This window comes from Crotalus tigris, unplaced genomic scaffold (assembly GCF_016545835.1).
Source record: "Crotalus tigris isolate CLP2741 ecotype Arizona unplaced genomic scaffold, ASM1654583v1 scf7180000019818.546109, whole genome shotgun sequence".
NCBI lineage: Eukaryota > Metazoa > Chordata > Lepidosauria > Squamata > Viperidae > Crotalus > Crotalus tigris.
In genome coordinates, this window is record NW_024097727.1 from 14655 (window position 1) to 35142 (window position 20488).

Consider the following 20488-nt stretch of genomic DNA (forward strand, 5'->3'; position numbering starts at 1 on the left):
GCCCTAGATGGCTGCCAGGAGCTGTCCCCCCCCAGAGGTTCTGGCCAAGATGGATCTCCTCAGGGATGCAGAGACGCCAGGCAGCCATGGGGCAGCAGCTAAGGTGGTCTACCAGCACAAGGGCGCTCTCCCCATCTGCCTTCTCTGCGCTTCGGAGGGGCTTGGCCACAACCCCTCCTGAATCCGAGGCTCCACGCGCCATGCAGTCGGGAAGCAGAGGGCCTCGTAGCTGGCTCCGCGGCTTCTTTCTCACCAGCAGGGAATCGCTACCCACCTGCAGCCTGAGCTGGTGGAAGGTCCTCTTCCCTCCTGAGAAGATCCAGGCCGGACACCCCTGCAGTGCCCAGCCCAACCCCTGGGAGCTTCCACCCACTGCTGTGCCCGGGAGACAGCTCCTCCTCGGCCAAGGAAGGGCACCTGCCCCAGGTGGGAACCTGCAAGGGTCCTTCTCCCACGGGGCCCTCACCGGGCGGAGGGAGCAGCCATCAGGTAGCAGGTCATCAGCTCCACCATCAAGTCCAGGCTATCTTTGTCCAAGTGCAGGAGGACGCGCAGGGTGGCCAGGATGAACTTCTTCTGGCTCTTTTCCTAGAAAGGGGAGGGGGCGCCTTAGCCAGCAGCCCTCGTGGAGGGAGGGGTCAGGGCAGGCCCACCTTTACCTCTTTTCCCACGCTGCTGGGGTGGGTGGCTGTCTTGGGGACCCCTACTGTGCCAAGATGTGTCACATCCCAGAGGGAGCCCAACTGGAGTATCCCTCCCACCAGCCCCCCCCCACCTCACCCTGTCTATCCCTCTAGCAACCGGTGGCAGAGCAGCGTCACCTGCAAAGAGGGGGCGTTGCCCTCCTGATTCAGCACTTCAAACAGGGTGTACTGGATCCACCTCTTCGCCCTGTCCTCCAGCTGGTCTTCCAAGTAGACGATGGCTCCCAACACCTCCGTCTTGGTGCTGTAGTCGGCAGTGAGCAGCGTCTCCTGCAGCTTCCTCAGCAAGACCTTCGAGGTCATCTCAGGGGGGATACCCTGTGGAGAGGGGAGCCCCTCAGGAGGGGGAGGGGGAGGCAGGGGTGTCCTCCTTCTGGACTGACCCAGCTTCTCCTTCTCTAGCCCAGGGCCGGAAGGCACCAGAGATGCTGCAGGCAAATGCCAGTTTTGGAAAAAAAAATGGGGTTCAAAAGTTTTATTATTTTTGACAGCTAAGTAATAAATGGACTTACTATACCTTGAGGTAAGATGGGCGGTCTATATATTTCATAAATAAATAAACAAACAAAACAAACACATTAAAAATAACTTTTAGTTTACTTAACTGGTATGGTACTCGCTTAATACCTCCTCAAACCGTATCCGATCAACAGCATCCCAAATTTACCATACATGATATACAGTAATTATGGTGTTGCTAAACTTGGGCAATGCTTATTTATTTCACCTATTTACATAGCCCCCATTATACAGATGTGACTCTGGGCGACGTACGAAGACAAACACAAACGTGTAAATAATTCAAGACTGCAGGAGAACCACAGTCCCTGGACCTCATGCAGCCCCCTTGTGGGATCCCCGTGGCTGATGAAAAACCCACATTTTCAGGGTCTTCCGGAAGGCGAACGGAGATGAGGCTAAGCTCACCCTGGGGTATGTGTGTGTAAGAGTGTGGTGGTGTGATGTTCCAGAGGATGGGGACCATTGCAAAAAAAAAAAAAAAGCCACTGCCTGGGTCCCACCAGATGGAGCCCCCTTGGAGTCGTCCTTGTAATCAGAAAAAGGTGGGTCCCTTCAGGTAACTTGGCTCCATGCCAAAATGTTAATGAAACACGGGCAAACAGGCGCCCCACATTCATAAGGGAAAAAATCGGGCTTCCTACCACAGGTAACCCACCCCCTGAACCCTAAGCCAGCCCTTTGGCTTCTCAGGTCTCTTTCAACCCTCCAATTCACACGATCCGAATCCACGCCGCGCACTGGGATCAACCTGGGCTGCCTGGTTTCCAGTTCAATGTATCAAGCCAACATCGCCACTGTTTGTGCACGGGTTGATCTCTGCATTGGGGCACTGAGTGGTCATCGGTGATTTATTTTTCAGTATCTGGGATGGGGCTGGTTGAGTTTCCAACAGGTGCAATTTTTCTATCAAAAAAAAGGCAAAAGTTTCCCTTGCCAGTGGGGTCTGGCTGGGGGGGGGGCTTATCTCCACGTCATAGCTGAGAGGGTCAGCATTGTCCAAAGAGGCTTCCGTGGTCATGTGCCAACATGGCTGCACTCCAAAGCCACAGGGAATGCTGTTACTTTCCCACCAAAGTGGTACCTATTTATCTACTCACATTTAACTGCTAGGTGGGCAGGATCTGGAGCCATCATGCCCCCTTTTCTATCAACATGGTTCACTAACCCAAGGCTAGCCCATCCCCAAGGAAGACCGTGTGTGTGTGTGTGTGTGTGTGTGTGTGTGTGTGTGTGTGTGAGAGAGAGAGAGAGAGAGAGAGAGAGAGAGAGAGAACTGGAAGGTAAAAGATGTGGGGGCAAGGCTCCATTGGTGACCTGGGGTCTGTAGGGCCCCCCTCACCTCTGGGAAAAGATTCTGAAACCACTCTTGGTCCACAAAGGGTAGAACAAATACAGGCACCGTCCTCGGCAGTTCTGGATACTGGGACTCATCCAGCTGAGTCAGGAAAATCCCAGGCGTGCTCTGAAATGAGGGAGGGGAGGGGGGGTCCAACACTCATAATGGCACAGGGGCAGCAAACATATTCCCTGTGTGCAACACAGGCAGCCATCTTGGGACACCAGCCAGGGGACCTCAGCGGTTGGGAGAGGCACCTGTTTTGTGGAGGGGGCGTCTTCCTTCGCTGGCATGATCCAGGACTTGGAGATGCCCTCCAGGGCCGCTGGCAGCTGTTCTTCCTTGGGCAGTTCCTCCTCATCAAACGTCCACATTAAACTGGCCTTTGAGGAGCTCCCCGACACCTGCCCCACAGAGGAAGGGAGGGGGTCCCTCACAGTCTCTCCTGGGAACAGAGCCCAGGGCCAGAGCACCCCTTACTGGTGCCCAAGGCTGAGCCACCTCTCTGTGCCCACAGGCTGGAGGCAGACAAGGAATTGGCAGAGCAACCACACTATGCCAGCCATACCAGGTACACCAGACCAGGACATCACAGGAAAGCTAAAATTACTTTGTTGAAATTGGTTAGGGGTAGGCAACCTTGGCTCTTTTATGACTTGTGGACTTCAACTCCCAGAATTCCTGAGCCAGCATGGCTCAGTTTGGAAACCTCTCCCCCTCAGCATGGCTGGCTCAGGAATTCTGGGAGTTGAAGTCCATGAGTCATAAAAGAGCCAAAGTTGCCTACCTCTGGCCTAGGCCTAGGCCCCTTCATGACTCGTGGAATTCAACTCCCAGAATTCCTGAGCCAGCACGGCTCAGCTTGGAAACCTCTCCCTTTCCCCTCAGCATGGCTGGCTCAGGAATTCTGGAATTGAAGTCCACGAGTCATGAAAGAGCCAAGGTGGCCTACACCTGATCTAGGCCTAGGCCCCTTCATGACTCGTGGACTTCAACTCCCAGAATTCCTGAGCCAGCATGGCTCAGTTTGGAAACCTCTCCCTTCCCCTCAGCATGGCTGGCTCAGGAATTCTGGGAGTTGAAGTCCATGAGTCATAAAAGAGCCAAAGTTGCCTACCTCTGGCCTAGGCCTAGGCCGCTTTATGACTCGTGGACTTCAACTCCCAGAATTCCTGAGCCAGCACGGCTCAGCTTGGAAACCTCTCCCTTTCCCCTCAGCATGGCTGGCTCAGGAATTCTGGGAGTTGAAGTCCACGAGTCATAAAAGAGCCAAGGTTGCCCATCCCTGGGCTAGAGTAACTGAACCTGGTGGGTCAGACGGTGCTGCATCGCCTCCCCCTCTTGTACCCCAGTGAATCGGAGCGGCTTCCTCGTAGAATTTTGCTTCCCGGGCCTTAAAAATATTCAGCCTTTTGCCCAGCTCAGGGGTATCCGATTCTTGGCAACTTTGTGACTTGTGGACTTCATGCTGGCTGGGGAATTCTGGGAGTTGAAGTCCACAAGTCTTAGAGTTGCCAAGGGCTGGATACCCCTGACCTAGTATTGATTTTGCTCATTTCCATCAAGCCTTTCTCTCCATGCACTTTGAAGGATGCCGAAGAAGTTGCTCCCTCGCGTGACACTCCACCCACGGCCTATCCCGGCTCCGGAGGGTCCTCAGAGCCCTTGCAGCCAGACGGGGCAGAGAAGCAAGCCACCTCCCAGCCAGACGGCCTCCCTACCCAGACGCCCGAGGCCGGCTGGCATTCCCAGATGCTCCGTTTCTCTGCTCCTTGAAAGGGCTGAGAAGATGGGATGAATCTCCAAGTGGGGGCACCCAACTATGCAAATTCTGCAGTGGGAACTGCCGTCGGGGGTCTGTGGTGCCAGGGCAGACCCCAGGCCAGTCTCCAGCGCTGCCCAGTGGCCAGCTCAGCTGTGGGTCTTCTGATGTTCAGGATTATAGTTCAGGCCATCCGACATCCTGCACGCTTCTCAAATCGGCCCCCCTCGCATGAACAGGGTTCTGCACCCCAACATCTTTTGTGGCCTTTCATCATTTTGTTCCCCCCCCTCCATTCCTTGCATGTGGGGGATGCATTGCCCAAACCAGGTGATTTTTCAAACGGGGGGGCTGTGTACCTGGTCAGAATCCTCCCAGGGAAGGTTGGGAGCCCAGCCTCCATGGTCTGACAATAGCCAACCGGCTGCCTTGGGGGAGGGGGGGAGATTCAGGCATGCCCCCCCAATTTCTAAAGAAGAGCTACTTGGCGCCACTTGTCATTGCATGCCATGCCCAAAGGGGTCCCAGCCTCCCCCGAAGGCGCTTACCACCTGGGGGCCGATCACCTTCACGAGCCTCTCTGTCTCCAGAAGGTCCAGGGTGTGAAGCTGCTGGGCCACCACAGAATTGGGGATGAAGCCGGAGGATATCCTGGGCAGCTGAAGACTCTCGCTCGTGAGCCCCTGGAGGCCAAGAAGAAGGAGACTCGGGCAGCCCTCCCAAGCCTTCCAGGCGCCGAGGCCGGGCATCCGGTTTGGCCCTCGCCACCTGGGCATCGCCAAGGAGAACAAGGCCCCCTCCTTCTGCCCATGTGAGAGGATAATGTTCTCAAGGGGTTTATGCTGACCAGCTTGATGCTCACTCAAAAGACCCGCTGGGGGGGCTGCACAGGCAGGAAAACGCCCCCCACCAAAGAAAGCATCCCCATCAAGAGTCAGGGCATCTTCTTGCACCCCCATCCATTCCCATAAAGCAGAGGCAGCACCCCAGGAACCCGGAACCCTACGGCTGCTGCAAATGGGGGGGGGGCGCAAGGCAAGACCCGCCCTGACTCGGAGGCCTGACTTGAGCCTTTCCGACAGAGGGGCGCCCGGCTTTGTTCTGCTGCAGAGCGAGTGGGGCAGGGGCCGTAGGGCGCCCCCGAGTGCAGCTGGCAAGGTGAGCCCCAAAAGAGAAGCCACGAAGGGGTCCAAGTCATCCAGAGGACTTCTTGGCCCCAGGGCCATCAATGGGGACAGCGTGGAGCTGGGGGAGCACGCGCGGATACCCTGCTGAGGAGACACATGTGGGCGGTAGGCAACGCAGCCTTCCTTCTCCTGGGTGCCCCCCGGCTCAGCCTATTGCCAGGTCAGGGGAAGGAACAGCCGCTCACCGCAAGCGTCCTTGACCTCTGCGGGCTGGGGGCCCTCTGCGGAAAGAAGCCTTTGACGATGGCAGACGGTTGGGGGCTCATCGAACGGGAGGTGGAGGGCAGGTGCTTCTGGCTCTCCTGGCTCAGCTGCGATGACACCAGTCCCCTGAAGAGGACGCTCTGGGTGCAAGACGTCACAAGAGGCCGGGTGAGTTCTCTTCCACCCCCCCCCTTCTTGCTGCAAAGGCCACCCAGGACTCCGACCCCCACCAGGAAGGCCGAGCTGGGCCCTGCTTTGAAAGGCTCCTGGAGGCAGAGAGGGGAGGAGGTGAAATCACATGGGGGGGGGAAGGTGCCACGGAGCACTGACCACTGAGTCTGTGGCCATCTCAAGGATCCGTCCACAGAGGTTCCCTTTAGAGGCCTGCAATGGGCCGGCCCCACCCATCTGGGGCTCCAGCAAGGAAGCGTTTGCTGGGTCAAAATGTCCTGAATTTGAAATGACTTCATGCTGCTGAGCCAGGGGGAGGGCAGGTCTTTCCCCACCCACGCTGCCCCAGAGCCCTCCTCTCTCCCACCTCTGGCGCTCAAAACACCCCATGGAGCCCCAACACCCGCAGGGCCAACCACAATCCCAGCGGGCACAGCTGGGCAGGGGTGGATGTGGCTGCAGCGGCCCCTTACCTTTTCACTCTTGAGGCGCGTGGAGGGGCTGGGGGACGAAGGGCTTTCTGGGGTAACCAAGACCAGAGTTTCGAACGGTTTAACTGGGCGCTCCGCAGGCTGAGGGGAAGCAGGCATCTTAGCGGGCTCTGGGCACGATCCCACATAACCGCCATCCTGACTTTTCCCTTTTGCCCCGTCTGCAGGATGGCCAGACCCGCTTCGAGCCTCCCACGCTGACCTCCCCCGCCCTGTGGCCCCTCCTCAATCTTCCTGGGGCAGGAGCAGACCTCTAAGCCGCCTGTCTGCTACCCAGAAAGAGGGGGGGGCTTGAGGCCCCTTTGGCTGCTGCTCTTCAGGATCCTTAGCCCAGAAGATGGGGGGCACAGCAGGCTTGGGAGTGGGCAGGTGCTGGGACCGTTTTGCAGCAAAGGCCAGAGGAAAAGCGAGGGGAAGGGTCCAGCACTCAAAGAGGAACAGCAGCTCCATCAGTTGAGCAGCCTCCCCCAGGCCTGCCCCCCCCCCGCCCAGACCCTCACCTTGGGCGCCTCCTCCGGGGCTCTTCTCAGGGGGTAGCCTGGCCTGCCCGCTCTTGCAGAAAGGGGCCGGATGCTCTCGGGGGCCTCCTGCGTGAGGGGGGCTGGGGGAGCTTCAGTTCTCCCCGGGGAGGGGGTCTCCTGCATCCCGGCAGAGGAGGGGGCAGCGCCAACATCTACCTGTGAGAAGCCAGGAGAGACTTTCAGGGCACAGCCTCGGCGGCATGGGCGTCAGGGGCTCCAACGACCCCAGGGCAGCCCCCCCCAACGAGCCCAGGGCAGCCCCACCCCCCCCCGCTTGCCAAAAGCCATTTCCCAGTTTGCTGATGGGAAATGTAATAAAATTTGAGGCTGGAAAAATAATCATATTAGCTGGGCCACTTTTTAATTAAAAATGTCACAAAGATAGAAGATCATAAATTCATCACCCCTCTTTTTTGGGCAAGAGGTCCCCAGCATACCCCTCCAAAGCTGCCCCCTCCCACAAATCTGGCACTCAGCCAAGCAGACCCTCCTCACCTTCTTCCTCTTCACCTGGAGCATGCCAGGAACCGCAAGGGAGGGGGTGAAGCGGATGGAGGGGCTAATCTCCTGCAGGGGGGGGAGGGGAGGAAGAAAGGTCCCTCTGAAAGCATGCTCAGCAGGGAAGGGCGGGGGGGGGGGCAGGCACAGCAAGCACCCTGCCTGGGGGCTGCTCCTGTCCTCTGCCGTGGGGTGAAGAGTGACGCAGAGGGGGTGCAGGTAGGGGACGCTGCCCAGGGGACTCCCAGGCTGGGCTGGGGTGGGGGGAAGGGATTGCAGCCTGGGGGGCCCCCCAAGAGGGGAAAAGAGGAGACCCAATAAGGGTCCAGACTGGCTGCTCCTCACCCCAAGGAGCCATTCGGGGCGCAGCCCCAGAGAGCAAAAGGCCCCTTACCGCAAAGGCTGAGCTGCTCAATTCGAGGGTCCTGGGCTTAGTGAAGCCCCCCAGGAACATGTGGGAAACGGAGGGTTCTAGGAGGGCAGAGAGGGGATCCATCCGGCCCAGGGATTCCAGCACTTCATCTGCGTCAAAGGGATCTTCTTCAGGAATCTGTGGGGAGAAGGGGTGGGGCTGCGCTAGGATCCAACCCAGGGAATAGCATGGCAGCCGGGGGGGGCAGGGGGGAAGGTGGCTGGGGGGTCTATGGCGGCCAAAACCCAGATCGGGGGGAGGGGCATCTCAGACATTTAATCAAAGGCAGAAACGTCAGCATACTTGAACCCAGGAAAGCCCCCCCCCATTTGACAGGGAAAACAGCTGCTCATTATTAATATTGCCAGGCCTGGTCCTTATTCAAGGGGGGGGGGTGCTGGCGATGATGCCAGGTCAGGATGCCCAGCTGGGTCTGCAGGGGCAGAGGTAGCCCACCAGATCTGCCAAGTGCCGCCCTTGCCCTGGTGAGCAACTGCCCAGCCGCTTGCAGAGAACAGACCCTCCCCCCCGAGGAGCCTGGTGCAGCGGAGGAAACGTCAGAAGCAGCCGGGGGGCACCAGGGCAGGGGCTCCCTAGGCACAGAGCTGGCCTGGGGGGCCGGTCCCTTGGTGCCCAGGGAAGCCCACTGGCAGAAGGGGGCTGGCATCAGAGAGGAAGGGCTAAGGAGAGGCTCTCGGATCAGCCTCCAGGAGGGGCCGGGGGCTCGGGCCCAGAGCCCACCATGTGCTCCCCCCTCCCCAGAAGCCCCGCCGGCCACAGCGCCACCTCCAGGCTGAGCTGCTCCTTGTAGAACAGGCCCAGGTAGTGTTCAAAGGCCTCCTCCCGCATCTGTTTGGTGAAAGGCCGTTTCTTGGCTGGGCTGATCTTCCCTTCCTGCAGCAGCTGCAGGTCCCGATTCCTCTCCGCCAGCTGGGCCATGCCCTGCAAAGGACACCCGGCTCAGGCCTCCAAGAGCGGCAAAGCCCCCAGGCGGAGTCCCCCCCCCCCGCGGCTGGGGCTGGGCTGCGCTCCCTCTGCCATCGGGCTGGCTCCAGCCACACCTGGCCTTGGCTCAGCGCTGACTGACCTCCAGCTTGAGCTTGGCTTCCCTGACCTCCCTGGACTCCCTCAGGGGCACCCGGAAGACGCCGGACATGCTGGACCTGCAGGAACAGGAACAGGAGCGTCTCTTCTCCTGGCGGCCCCCAGCCCGCTTCCCCCTCCCTCCTTCGCTGGGGCTGCAGCCGCTCTGCCACAAGAGATACTTCCTCACAGAAGCCACAGAGCGGGGACCCCCCCCCAAAAAGCTGGGAGGACCCCAGCTAGCAGCTCCAGCAAGGTCTAAACCCCCAGAAGGCAATCCGGTTGCTCTCTCTTCCAGGGGAGCCACAGCAGTGTCCCCGTCGCTTCCTTTCTGCGTGGGGGGGGTCCACGCCCCTTTCGATGCCCACCTTTTCCCTCACGCATCTCAGCTCTTCAGGACTTCCCACCTAGAAACTGGGGGCCCCCGAGGCCTGAAAACCAACTGGGTGGCTCTATGCCAGCCCCCCTCTCCCGGCTCTGCAAAGAAGGAAGCCAGGGCAGCCCGTCTCTGGAAAGGCTGCCAGGAAAACAGCAGGGCTTGAACAAGAGTGGAGTGACTTGAAGGTGTGTGCACACACAGACGCTTGTGTGCATGTACAAAAAAAAAAGCACAGACACATCAGGCTTTGGAACCTAAAGGCGCCCCAAGGCGGAGGAGCACCCAGGAGCGACGGGGACAGAGTCTGTGATGGAGGAGGGCCTCTGATCTGATGCTCAGGGATCTGGCAAGCGTGCCCGGGGATTGCTGCCCCCCGAGCCCCCCTCCCAGCCCAGCCCCCAGAGCTTACTCGGACTTCTTCGCAGGCAGCTCTTGCCTCAAGCGACGGCTGTTCTCTTGCACCAGGGCCTCAAAGCTGGACGGGCTGATGGGCAGCGAGATGTCCTTGAGGGGCTCCAGGAACTTTGCCCACAGCAGCTGCAAGAGGAGGAGGAGATCCAGAGAGGCAGGACCACAACACCTGTCCTTCAGGTGCCCAGAGGGGACCGGTCCCCACATCCAGGCAACGGTGCAAGTCCGTTTGGAAAGGGGCCCCTGGGGGTGCCGTCTGGGCCCACCTGCATCTGGTAGTAGCTGGGCAGGTACTCGGTGTGGGGGATGAGGTACAGGTGCTGCTCCAGGCCCACCAGCAAGTCCCCCTTGTGGTTGGCGAAGGCCAGGCTCTCTGGGATGGTGTTCAGCTTCAGGTGCCTGCAGGTAAGGGGACTCTGCAGGTAAGGCGAGCAGGGCTGGGGCCCCAAATGGGAGACAGAGTGGGAAAGCACACAGAACCTGCGAGACACCCCCCCCCGCTGTAAGGGAACCACAAGAAAGCACAGAGACAGACTTAAGCCTCTTTAACGGTCTAATACTCGTCACTATGGCAGGCAGGCTGGATGGAACTAGGCCAAGCAGAGGCAGCATTTGGAGAGCAGCCCCCCAATGGCTCCTCACAGCCAAGCTGGATGACCCACCAAGAATGGGGCACCCTGCATGGAGCCATGGGGGGGGGGAAGGCAAGCAGGTCCAGGAGAAGAGCTTAGCACTGACCAGTCCTCAGGGAGGGAGACTTGGGCACAGCCACTCCCCTTTGCTGCTGCAGGGTTAGGGGATCAGGCTGCGCCCACCCGCTGCCCTCTGGGGATCAGGCCTTCCACTCCCTCCTCCCATGGGGCCCTCACCGGAGCAGCCTGTTCTTGTGGTCCCAGATCTTCACTGACCCGTCCCGGCTGGATGAGGCAAAGAGCTTCAGGTTTGGGCAGCAGCAGAGACCTTAGAAGAGGACGTCGGACACAGTGAGGGGTGGGGGGGTGGAGGGAGCTGAGACCTACCCAGTCCTTGTGGAACAACTGCTGCATCCCCTGCTCCCCCCCACCAGGGCCCCTACTGTGTACCTGTGATGTCATCCTGGGCATCTTCCTCGGGTCCATGCTCAGAGCGTGTCTGCTCCATCAGGTTGTAGTGGACAATGCTGTAAGTGACCGTTTCGGGGTCCTGGAAGGCCACCGCCAGGGTGTCTCCGAGGAAGCACATGTGCCACGCAGGAGAGGCGCAGGAGAAGGACAGGAGGGGGAGCAGGCACTCCTCCACGTGGGGGAAGAGGCGCCACATCTTCACCGTGAGGTCCATACCTGTTCCAGGCAAGGGAGACCGCTTGGTCACCCGGCCTCTGCTGACCACTTGAGACTCACTGAAACTACGCCCGAAGAATTCCGCTCACGGGTGGGTGCCAAGGGTGGCAGAATTAGGCGCCTTCTTCCTATCGATGGGAACTTATCCATTTGGTGCCCTCTGGCCTCACCTTACGGGCCACAGGAAAGTGAAATTTGTGCCGTTGGCAGGAGGTTTGTTAAAATTGGGGGAACGGGCAGGAAACGTTTAGCTTCGTAGGAAGACGGTGGGCGGGCTGTGGGTGGCTGAAAGCAGCACCCGTTTCTCAAGCGAAGCACCTGAAACGCAGGAGCCTCCGACTCCATCCATTCTGTTGTGAAGAGGTGGGGGCTGGGGAGGGAAGTGCACTGCAGTAGGAAAGAGATGATGAAAGCGATGGGGGGGGGGCAAGAACGAATGGACAACATATGAAGGTGGGTGGAGTACACAGGTGGACACCAGAGGAGCAGACTGAGAGGGTCCAGATTGTGACCCAAAGGCCACGTGTGAAGGGCGGAAGCCAGGAGAGTTTGCTGGGATTCAAAGGGAGGGGGAAGAAGAACCAACTCTTTTCATGTTCAGAAGGCTTAGATTAGCTAATACACACACACACACACACACACACACACACACCTGTCCTCTCTGCTTCCCATTGCTGACTCTTCCTCTGCTCCAAAACGTGATGGAGTCGCAAGTCTTTCTATGGCTTTTCTTTCATGAGAAATGGAATCGCTTTATCGTGCGATGCCCGTTCCTCCTTCCCAAAACCCAGAGGGTTTAACTGGGATTTTTAAAGAGAAGAAGCGCCAAAGAACCCCCACGTCTTATTGTAACACACCTGAGAAAAATAGCAGCTCTGGCACGCTTCAAGGAATTGTGCAGGGAGAGCAAAGGCTCTCCCATCCTGTTCCCCAGTGTGGGAATAACGGAAGAACAGAGACGGAAGGGATCCTGGAGGCCTTCTAGTCCAACCCCCTGCTCCGGCAAGAAACCCTATAACATTTCAGGCAAGTGGCTATCCAGTCTCTTCTTGAAAACACCCAGTGATGGAGCAACCAGGAAGGAAGGAGGGACCAGTCTCAACTGGACAGGGGATTCCGCTGCCCAAAAGCAGGAGAGGGGCTCTTTGGAGGGGGGGCGGCGGCTCTGCCATCAGTTCCTGGATGCCCTGAAGGACACCTGCTTCTCTCACTCAGCAAAGCCTTTTCACCGGGCCAGTCCCCCCTAGAGGCAGCTAATCCCCGTTCTCGCCAGAGGAAGGCAGCCGCACCCTGGTGGAAAAGCTGGCTTCCTGTGGGGGCTGCCGAAGAGCCTAAGGGGCAGCTCAGCACAGGGCTGTGGGCAGCGCTTCTGTAGGGAACTCCGTGGGGATGCTGCTGGCACCTAACTGTGGGCAGCCAGTGAGAAGCGGCAGCTTTGGTTGCAGGTACCTGGCGCCCTCAATGGGGTTGCTGGCAGACCTGGAGATCAGCTGCCCCTCCTGGCTTGTTTTCCCAAAATCGCCAAAGATGGAACGACTTCGGAGGGGTTTATGTAATTCTGTCTTCCAGTCTACCGAGTGAGGCTGACACCGGTCTCCCTCTAGGTCAGTGTTTCCCAAACTTGACAATTTTAAGGCATGAGGACTTCAACTCCCAGAATTCCACAGCCAGCGTTGCTGGCTGTGGAATTCTGGGAGTTGAAGTCCTCATGCCTTAAAATTGTCAAGTTTGGGAAACACTGCTCTAGGTCATTTCTGGAGAGGCCTGGGACTCCCTGAAGCTCCCTCCCTCCCCCTTGGGGCTCTGAGACTTACCTGCTGACAGGACACACATCTGTGTGGTGTACTCAGCCAACGCCGTGACACGCTCAGGGTTATGCGCCTCCACTGTGTACTGGGCTCGGCCCAAGAACCAATCTATGACACTGAGGGAGCCGTTTTTGTGCCCCAGAATTGGAAGGAATCTGGCACGGAGAGACACACCGAGAGGACAAAGGAGTCTCCGGTTCAGAACAGTGGCAGAAGAAGTTTTGCCCAACCCTTTCGTCCTCTCCGGGCCTCCCAGCCTGGCCCCCCAGGGTGTGTTTCCCCAGCCAAGAGTTCCAGTGCAGGTGCTGTTCCCTGCAATTCAAGGCCTGTCCGGAGAAGCCAGGACACGTCCTCCCAGGCGATGGCTTGAGAAACCCCCATGCGGACCCCACAGGACACAACGACCAGGCTGGGCAGTAGCTGCGGACTGGAACGAAGGGAGCGAGGGCCAGTGCTTCCCAGGCTGCCTACCTGTTTCTGTCCTGCATGTTGATGGTGGATTTCTGCCACTTCCTCCGGTAGCCTTGGTTCTGGGTCACTTCCAGCCACGTGGCATATGCCTTGTCTGGTTCCACCATGTGGCTGTAGAGGAGGACGCAGCAGGGCCTGGATTCCCAGAGGCTGCTGCTGAAGCACTGCTTCACCCTCATGGGACTGGTGGCTGCGTTGACGCGCAGCACGTGGCCCTGTTGCAGCAGCACGAAAAGGGTCTCCCGGGGCAAGCAGTAGGCCACTGCCCGGGCTGGGGAATACTGGTCCAAGGAGAGGACGGACACAGGCGCGCCACTCTGGGCATCCAGCAGCTGCACGGTGGAGTTCTGGCACAGGCAGAGGACGCGGGCAGGGAAGTCGCCCAGCAGCCTCAGGTCAACGCAGCTGAGCTGCCTGGCAGGGGAACCCAGCAACGTGTAGAGTGAGTAGAGCTGATTGATTTTCCAGAGGTTGAGGCTGCAGCCCGAGATGGAGAAGACGTGTGAATTGGTGTGGGTGTCCAAGGACTCCACAGGCTCCGAGACGTGGACCTGGTCTACCTGGTCAATGGTGTTGAGGTTCCAGGTGCGGATGGTCCCGTCTTGGGAGGCAGAGAAGATGAGGGGCCGGTGAGGGTAGATGGTGACGGCAATGACTGGAGCTGGCGGCAGAAAGGGGGCAGCAAGAAGAGGAAAGGTCTTCTCAGAGCTAGAGACCTTTTCCAGAGTTGGAGAACGAGCCATAGGCTCAGAAGTCAAACGAACCCGGCTCCTGCCTTCAGCAGAGGACAGACAAACTCAAGAGATAATAATAATAATAATAATAATAATAATAATAATAATAATAATAATAATAATAATAATAATAATAATAATCCCCCAGTGAGGCACTACCTTGACGTGGTTGTGGGCTTGTGTACTCTGAGGAAGATGAGAGCTATGCCAGAGGTTCAACCATACTGGACAGGTCTCATCAGAGGAGTCAGACAAAGAGTGTCTCTCCCATAAAAAATATGGTGAGACGTAAATTTCAGAATGCCATACCGGCTCGGACGTCGCCCGGGTTAACAAGGTCCGCACTAGATATTGGAGTTCCTGGATATCTGGTGAAAAATGGGTTACAGGACTCAGGACTGTTGGCTGAGCAACCAGGGCCAGCAGCTGCAGAACTACTGGAAGAAAAGGTGTTTACCCGTCGCAGATACACAGTGATGGAAAACAAAGAAATAATGATCTGTTACTACAGATCAAGTCCAACAAGAAGAGGATATCTAAAACGAATGCACCAGTTCTGGAAAGAACAACATCCAGAATCAGAAATAACAGAACAGAGACTAGCAGATCAACGCCGATTTATAACACGAAATAAAGTATTCACAGAAACAGAATTGGACGAACTGCAAAGGTTTACCCAGGGCAAAGAAATCAAAGCCTTACCAGAAGTAATTCAGAATGTAGAGGTAAACCAGGGGGAGTTGGCAGTGAAGGAATCTAGCAGAGATATACAACTGTTCTCATTTGGAAACCAGGCACCTCTACCTCAGGAAGAACAAAACCCTCTAACTAAAGAAATAAAAGAATTGAAACAAAGAATAACTGAGCATCTAGAACAGCACAAAAACAACAGAATAAGGCTACCTGCATTGAAGCTTGTTCCAAAGAAACAGCTAGCACAAGCATTAAAAGATGCAAATACTGCAATAGCAAGTATAAGCACCAATTCACTGCAAGAAACAAACCAACTAATGTACAGCACAGCTGCAGTTATAACAGAATACCTGGGATGCAAAATCAACAAAGAAGAAAAACAAACAAACAGTGCACCAGAAAAATGGAAGGTTAGACTAGAAAATAAGATCAGCAAGTTAAGATCACATGCAAGCAAGCTAGAACAGATGAAAGAAAAGAAGCTGAAGAACAAGAAGACCAAAGAATACCTAATCAAGAAATACCACTTAGAAACAAGGAAGATCAAGGAAGCACTGGAAATAATAAAGCAACAAATAACAGCTATAGCCAGGAAAATCAGTAGATATGAAGCTCGAATTGCAAACTATAGGCAGAACCTCCAATTTCAATCCAATCAGAAACGTTTCTACCAATCCATCAATGGAGAAACTGCAAGGAATCAGTCAGTACCTGACAAGGAAGAAACAGTGCAGTTCTGGAAGCAGATATGGGATAACCCAAAGAAATACAACAAGGATGCGGCTTGGTTAAAAGAGGTGGATGCAAATAAAACAGAAGTTGAAATGAAAGAACTAGTAATAACAACAAAAATGGTAGAAAAAAGAGCAAAGAAAATCAAAAATTGGTCAGCACCAGGTGAAGATGAACTGCATGGGTTTTGGTTGAAACATCTAACTGTTATACACCCACTCATTGCCAAACAGTTCAACAATATACTACAAGGAGGAGAAATTGAAAAGTGGCTAACAACTGGGAAAACCTACCTAATAATGAAAAATCCAGCAAAAGGGGCAACACCAGGTAACTACAGGCCAATTACCTGCTTACCAACAACTTTCAAATTACTAACTGGTGTGGTAGCTGATGCAGTGCAACAGCATCTAGTTGAAAACAATCTCTTTCCACCTGAGCAGAAAGGAAACCGCCCCAATAGCAGAGGAACAAAAGATCAACTCCTAATAGACAAAATGATCTTGGAAAACTGCAAGAGAAGGAAGACCAACCTGAATGTGGCATGGATTGACTACAAAAAGGCATTTGACTCTCTGCCACATGATTGGATAATAAAGTGCCTAGAAATAACAGGAGTCAGTAGAAACATCAGAAAATTTGTGCAAAGATCGATGGCACAATGGAAGACACAGTTGCAGATCAATGGTGAGAGGCTGGGAGAGGTTAATATCAAGAGAGGAATATTTCAAGGAGATTCATTATCACCATTACTATTTGTTATTGCACTGTTTCCTCTGTCAACAATACTGAATAACTCAGGACATGGCTATCAAACATCAAAAACATCTGCCAGACTATCCCACCTCCTTTACATGGATGATCTGAAGCTGTATGGAAAAACATCATCTGAAATAGAATCGCTGCTCAACACTGTCCGTATATATAGCCAAGATATTGTAATGGAGTTTGGCTTGGACAAATGTGCCACACTTACTATCAAACAAGGAAAAATAATGAAAACTGAAGGAATCAAGATGCCCCACGAAAATAACATTAAGAGTCTGGATGAGGAAGAGTACTACAAATACTTGGGTATCCTTCAAGCTGACAACATCAAGCACACTGAAGTCAAGAAAAAGATTAGAGGTGAATACATCAAGAGAGTGAAGAAGATCTTAAAATCCAAACTCAATGGAGGAAATACCATAAAGGCAATCAACACCTGGGCAATCCCAGTCATTAGGTACACAGCTGGAATAGTGGACTGGACTCAAGCAGAACTAAAAGCAATGGATAGGCAGACCAGAAAAATAATGACAATGAATCATGCCCTTCATCCACGCAGTGACATTGATAGACTTTATCTACCAAGGCAAATAGGTGGGCGTGGAATGCTACAAGTACATCAGATGGTTGAAGAAGAAAAAATGGCTTTGGAAGAATATCTGAAGAACAATGATGAAGATGCACTGAAATTAGTATATCAGGAAGGCTTACTAACTACTGGAGAGACCAAACTGGCCTTCAAGAAAGACCAAATGAAGAACAGAATAGAGGCATGGGAAGACAAAGCACTACATGGCCAATACATGAAAAAAATAGCTGGGAAAGCAGATAATAATAAAACCTGGCAATGGCTAAGAGCAGGAAAATTGAAGAAAGAGACCGAGGGACTAATTCTGGCTGCACAAGACCAAGCCTTAAGGACAAATGCATACAAAGTCAAAATTGAGAAGACAGCAACAGACAGTAAGTGCCGCCTATGCAAAGAAGCTGAAGAAACAGTGGACCACTTGGTAAGCTGTTGCAAGAAGATTGCACAGACTGATTACAAGCAGCGGCATGACAAAGTAGCAACAATGGTGCATTGGAAGATCTGCAAAAAATATCATTTGCCTGTAAGCAAAAACTGGTGGGATCATAAAATAGAGAAAGTCATAGAAAATGATAAAATTAAACTGCTCTGGGACTTCAGAATTCAAACAGACAAGCACCTGCAACATAACACCCCAGACTTAACAATTGTCGATAAGAAAGACAAAAAAGTCTGGATAGTGGATGTGGCAGTGCCTGGAGATAGCAGAATAGAAGAGAAAGAACTGGAGAAGATAACAAAATACAAAGACCTACAAATAGAAATAGAAAGACTGTGGCAAAAGCAAGCAAGGGTAGTACCAATAGTCATAGGCTCCTTGGGTGCAATCCCAAAACAACTGGAGCACCACTTGAACACCATTGGCATTGACAAATTCGCTATTAGTCAATTGCAAAAGGCAGCCTTATTAGGAACTGCTTCCATCCTGCGACGATATCTGTAATACCATCAAACATCCACATCTGCCTATCCCAGGTCCTGGGTAAGGACTCGATAGGTAGACAAAATGCCAAATCCAGTCTGAACATCTGGCTGACTGTGCGATGATCCATAATAATAATAATAATAATAATAATTGGAAGATCTGCAAAAAATATCATTTGCCTGTAAGCAAAAACTGGTGGGATCATAAAATAGAGAAAGTCATAGAAAATGATAAAATTAAACTGCTCTGGGACTTCAGAATTCAAACAGACAAGCACCTGCAACATAACACCCCAGACTTAACAATTGTCGATAAGAAAGACAAAAAAGTCTGGATAGTGGACGTGGCAGTGCCTGGAGACAGCAGAATAGACGAGAAAGAACTGGAGAAGATAACAAAATACAAAGACCTACAAATAGAAATAGAAAGACTGTGGCAAAAGCAAGCAAGGGTAGTACCAATAGTCATAGGCTCCTTGGGTGCAATCCCAAAACAACTGGAGCACCACTTGAACACCATTGGCATTGACAAATTCGCTATTAGTCAATTGCAAAAGGCGGCCTTATTAGGAACTGCTTCCATCCTGCGACGATACCTGTAATACCATCAAACATCCACATCTGCCTATCCCAGGTCCTGGGTAAGGACTCGATAGGTAGACAAAATGCCAAATCCAGTCTGAACATCTGGCTGACTGTGCGATGATCCACCATAATAATAATAATAATAATAATAATAATAATAATAATAATAAGAAGAAGAAGAAGAAAAGAAGAAGAAGAAGAAGAAGAAGAAGAAGAAGAAGAAGAAGAAGAATAAGAAGAACTAGTAATAACAACAAAAATGGTAGAAAAAAGAGCAAGGAAAATCAAAAATTGGTCAGCACCAGGTGAAGATGAACTGCATGGGTTTTGGTTGAAACATCTAACTGTTATACACCCACTCATTGCCAAGCAGTTCAACAATATACTACAAGGTGGAGAAATTGAAAAGTGGCTAACAACTGGGAAAACCTACCTAATAATGAAAAATCCAGCAAAAGGGGCAACACCAGGTAACTACAGGCCAATTACCTGCTTACCAACAACTTTCAAATTACTAACTGGTGTGGTAGCTGATGCAGTACAACAGCATCTAGTTGAAAACAATCTCTTTCCACCTGAGCAGAAAGGAAACCGCCCCAATAGCAGAGGAACAAAAGATCAACTCCTAATAGACAAAATGATCTTGGATCTTGGAAAACTGCAAGAGAAGGAAGACCAACCTGAATGTGGCATGGATTGACTACAAAAAGGCATTTGACTCTCTGCCACATGATTGGATAATCAAGTGCCTAGAAATAACAGGAGTCAGTAGAAACATCAGAAAATTTGTGCAAAGATCGATGGCACAATGGAAGACACAGTTGCAGATCAATGGTGAGAGGCTGGGAGAGGTTAATATCAAGAGAGGAATATTTCAAGGAGATTCATTATCACCATTACTATTTGTTATTGCACTGTTTCCTCTGTCAACAATACTGAATAACTCAGGACATGGCTATCAAACATCAAAAACATCTGCTAGACTATCCCACCTCCTTTACATGGATGATCTGAAGCTGTATGGAAAAACATCATCTGAAATAGAATCGCTGCTCAACACTGTCCGTATATATAGCCAAGATATTGTAATGGAGTTTGGCTTGGACAAATGTGCCACACTTACTATCAAACAAGGAAAAATAGTGAAAACTGAAGGAATCAAGATGCCCCACGAAAATAACATTAAGAGTCTGGATGAGGAAGAGTACTACAAATACTTGGGTATCCTTCAAGCTGACAACATCAAGCACACTGAAGTCAAGAAAAAGATTAGAGGTGAATACATCAAGAGAGTGAAGAAGATCTTAAAGTCCAAACTCAATGGAGGAAATACCATAAAGGCAATCAACACCTGGGCAATCCCAATCATTAGGTACACAGCTGGAATAGTGGACTGGACTCAAGCAGAACTAAAAGCAATGGATAGGCAGACCAGAAAAATAATGACAATGAATCACCCTTCATCCACGCAGTGACATTGATAGACTTTATCTACCAAGGCAAATAGAATGGTAAGATGCTTTGGAAGAATATCTGAAGAACAATGATGAAGATGCACTGAAATTAGTATATCAGGAAGACTAACTACTGGAGAGACCAAACTGGCCTACAAGAAAGACCAAATGAAGAACAGAATAGAGGCATGGGAAGACAAAGCACTACATGGCCAATACATGAAAAAAATAGCTGGGAAAGCAGATAATAATAAAACCTGGCAATGGCTAAGAGCAGGAAAATTGAAGAAAGAGACCGAGGGACTAATTCTGGCTGCACAAGACCAAGCCTTAAGGACAAATGCATACAAAGTCAAAATTGAGAAGACAGCAACAGACAGTAAGTGCCGCCTATGCAAAGAAGCTGAAGAAACAGTGGACCACTTGGTAAGCTGTTGCAAGAAGATTGCACAGACTGATTACAAGCAGCGGCATGACAAAGTAGCAACAATGGTGCATTGGAAGATCTGCAAAAAATATCATTTGCCTGTAAGCAAAAACTGGTGGGATCATAAAATAGAGAAAGTCATAGAAAATGATAAAATTAAACTGCTCTGGGACTTCAGAATTCAAACAGACAAGCACCTGCAACATAACACCCCAGACTTAACAATTGTCGATAAGAAAGACAAAAAAGTCTGGATAGTGGACGTGGCAGTGCCTGGAGATAGCAGAATAGAAGAGAAAGAAC

The 20488-nt window shown here is 52.7% G+C and overlaps 1 protein-coding gene across 3 annotated transcripts in view; it reads right to left on the bottom strand.

Annotated features, from left to right (window-relative positions):
* Positions 1-20488, bottom strand: part of WDR97 (WD repeat domain 97) — a 31980-nt gene that overhangs the window by 6002 nt on the left and 5490 nt on the right. For all 3 annotated transcript variants that reach the window (XM_039364627.1, XM_039364626.1, XM_039364628.1), the window contains 18 exons: positions 13280-13940; positions 12815-12963; positions 10764-11000; positions 10551-10641; positions 9948-10080; positions 9680-9807; positions 8896-8971; positions 8595-8750; positions 7791-7946; positions 7394-7465; positions 6878-7054; positions 6360-6458; positions 5697-5855; positions 4873-5007; positions 2820-2966; positions 2566-2688; positions 822-1022; positions 467-588 (listed from right to left, as the gene is read on the bottom strand). In XM_039364627.1, coding sequence (XP_039220561.1) covers positions 467-588; positions 822-1022; positions 2566-2688; positions 2820-2966; positions 4873-5007; positions 5697-5855; positions 6360-6458; positions 6878-7054; positions 7394-7465; positions 7791-7946; positions 8595-8750; positions 8896-8971; positions 9680-9807; positions 9948-10080; positions 10551-10641; positions 10764-11000; positions 12815-12963; positions 13280-13940 — 3022 coding nt within the window. The remainder of the gene's footprint in view (positions 1-466; positions 589-821; positions 1023-2565; positions 2689-2819; positions 2967-4872; positions 5008-5696; positions 5856-6359; positions 6459-6877; positions 7055-7393; positions 7466-7790; positions 7947-8594; positions 8751-8895; positions 8972-9679; positions 9808-9947; positions 10081-10550; positions 10642-10763; positions 11001-12814; positions 12964-13279; positions 13941-20488) is intronic.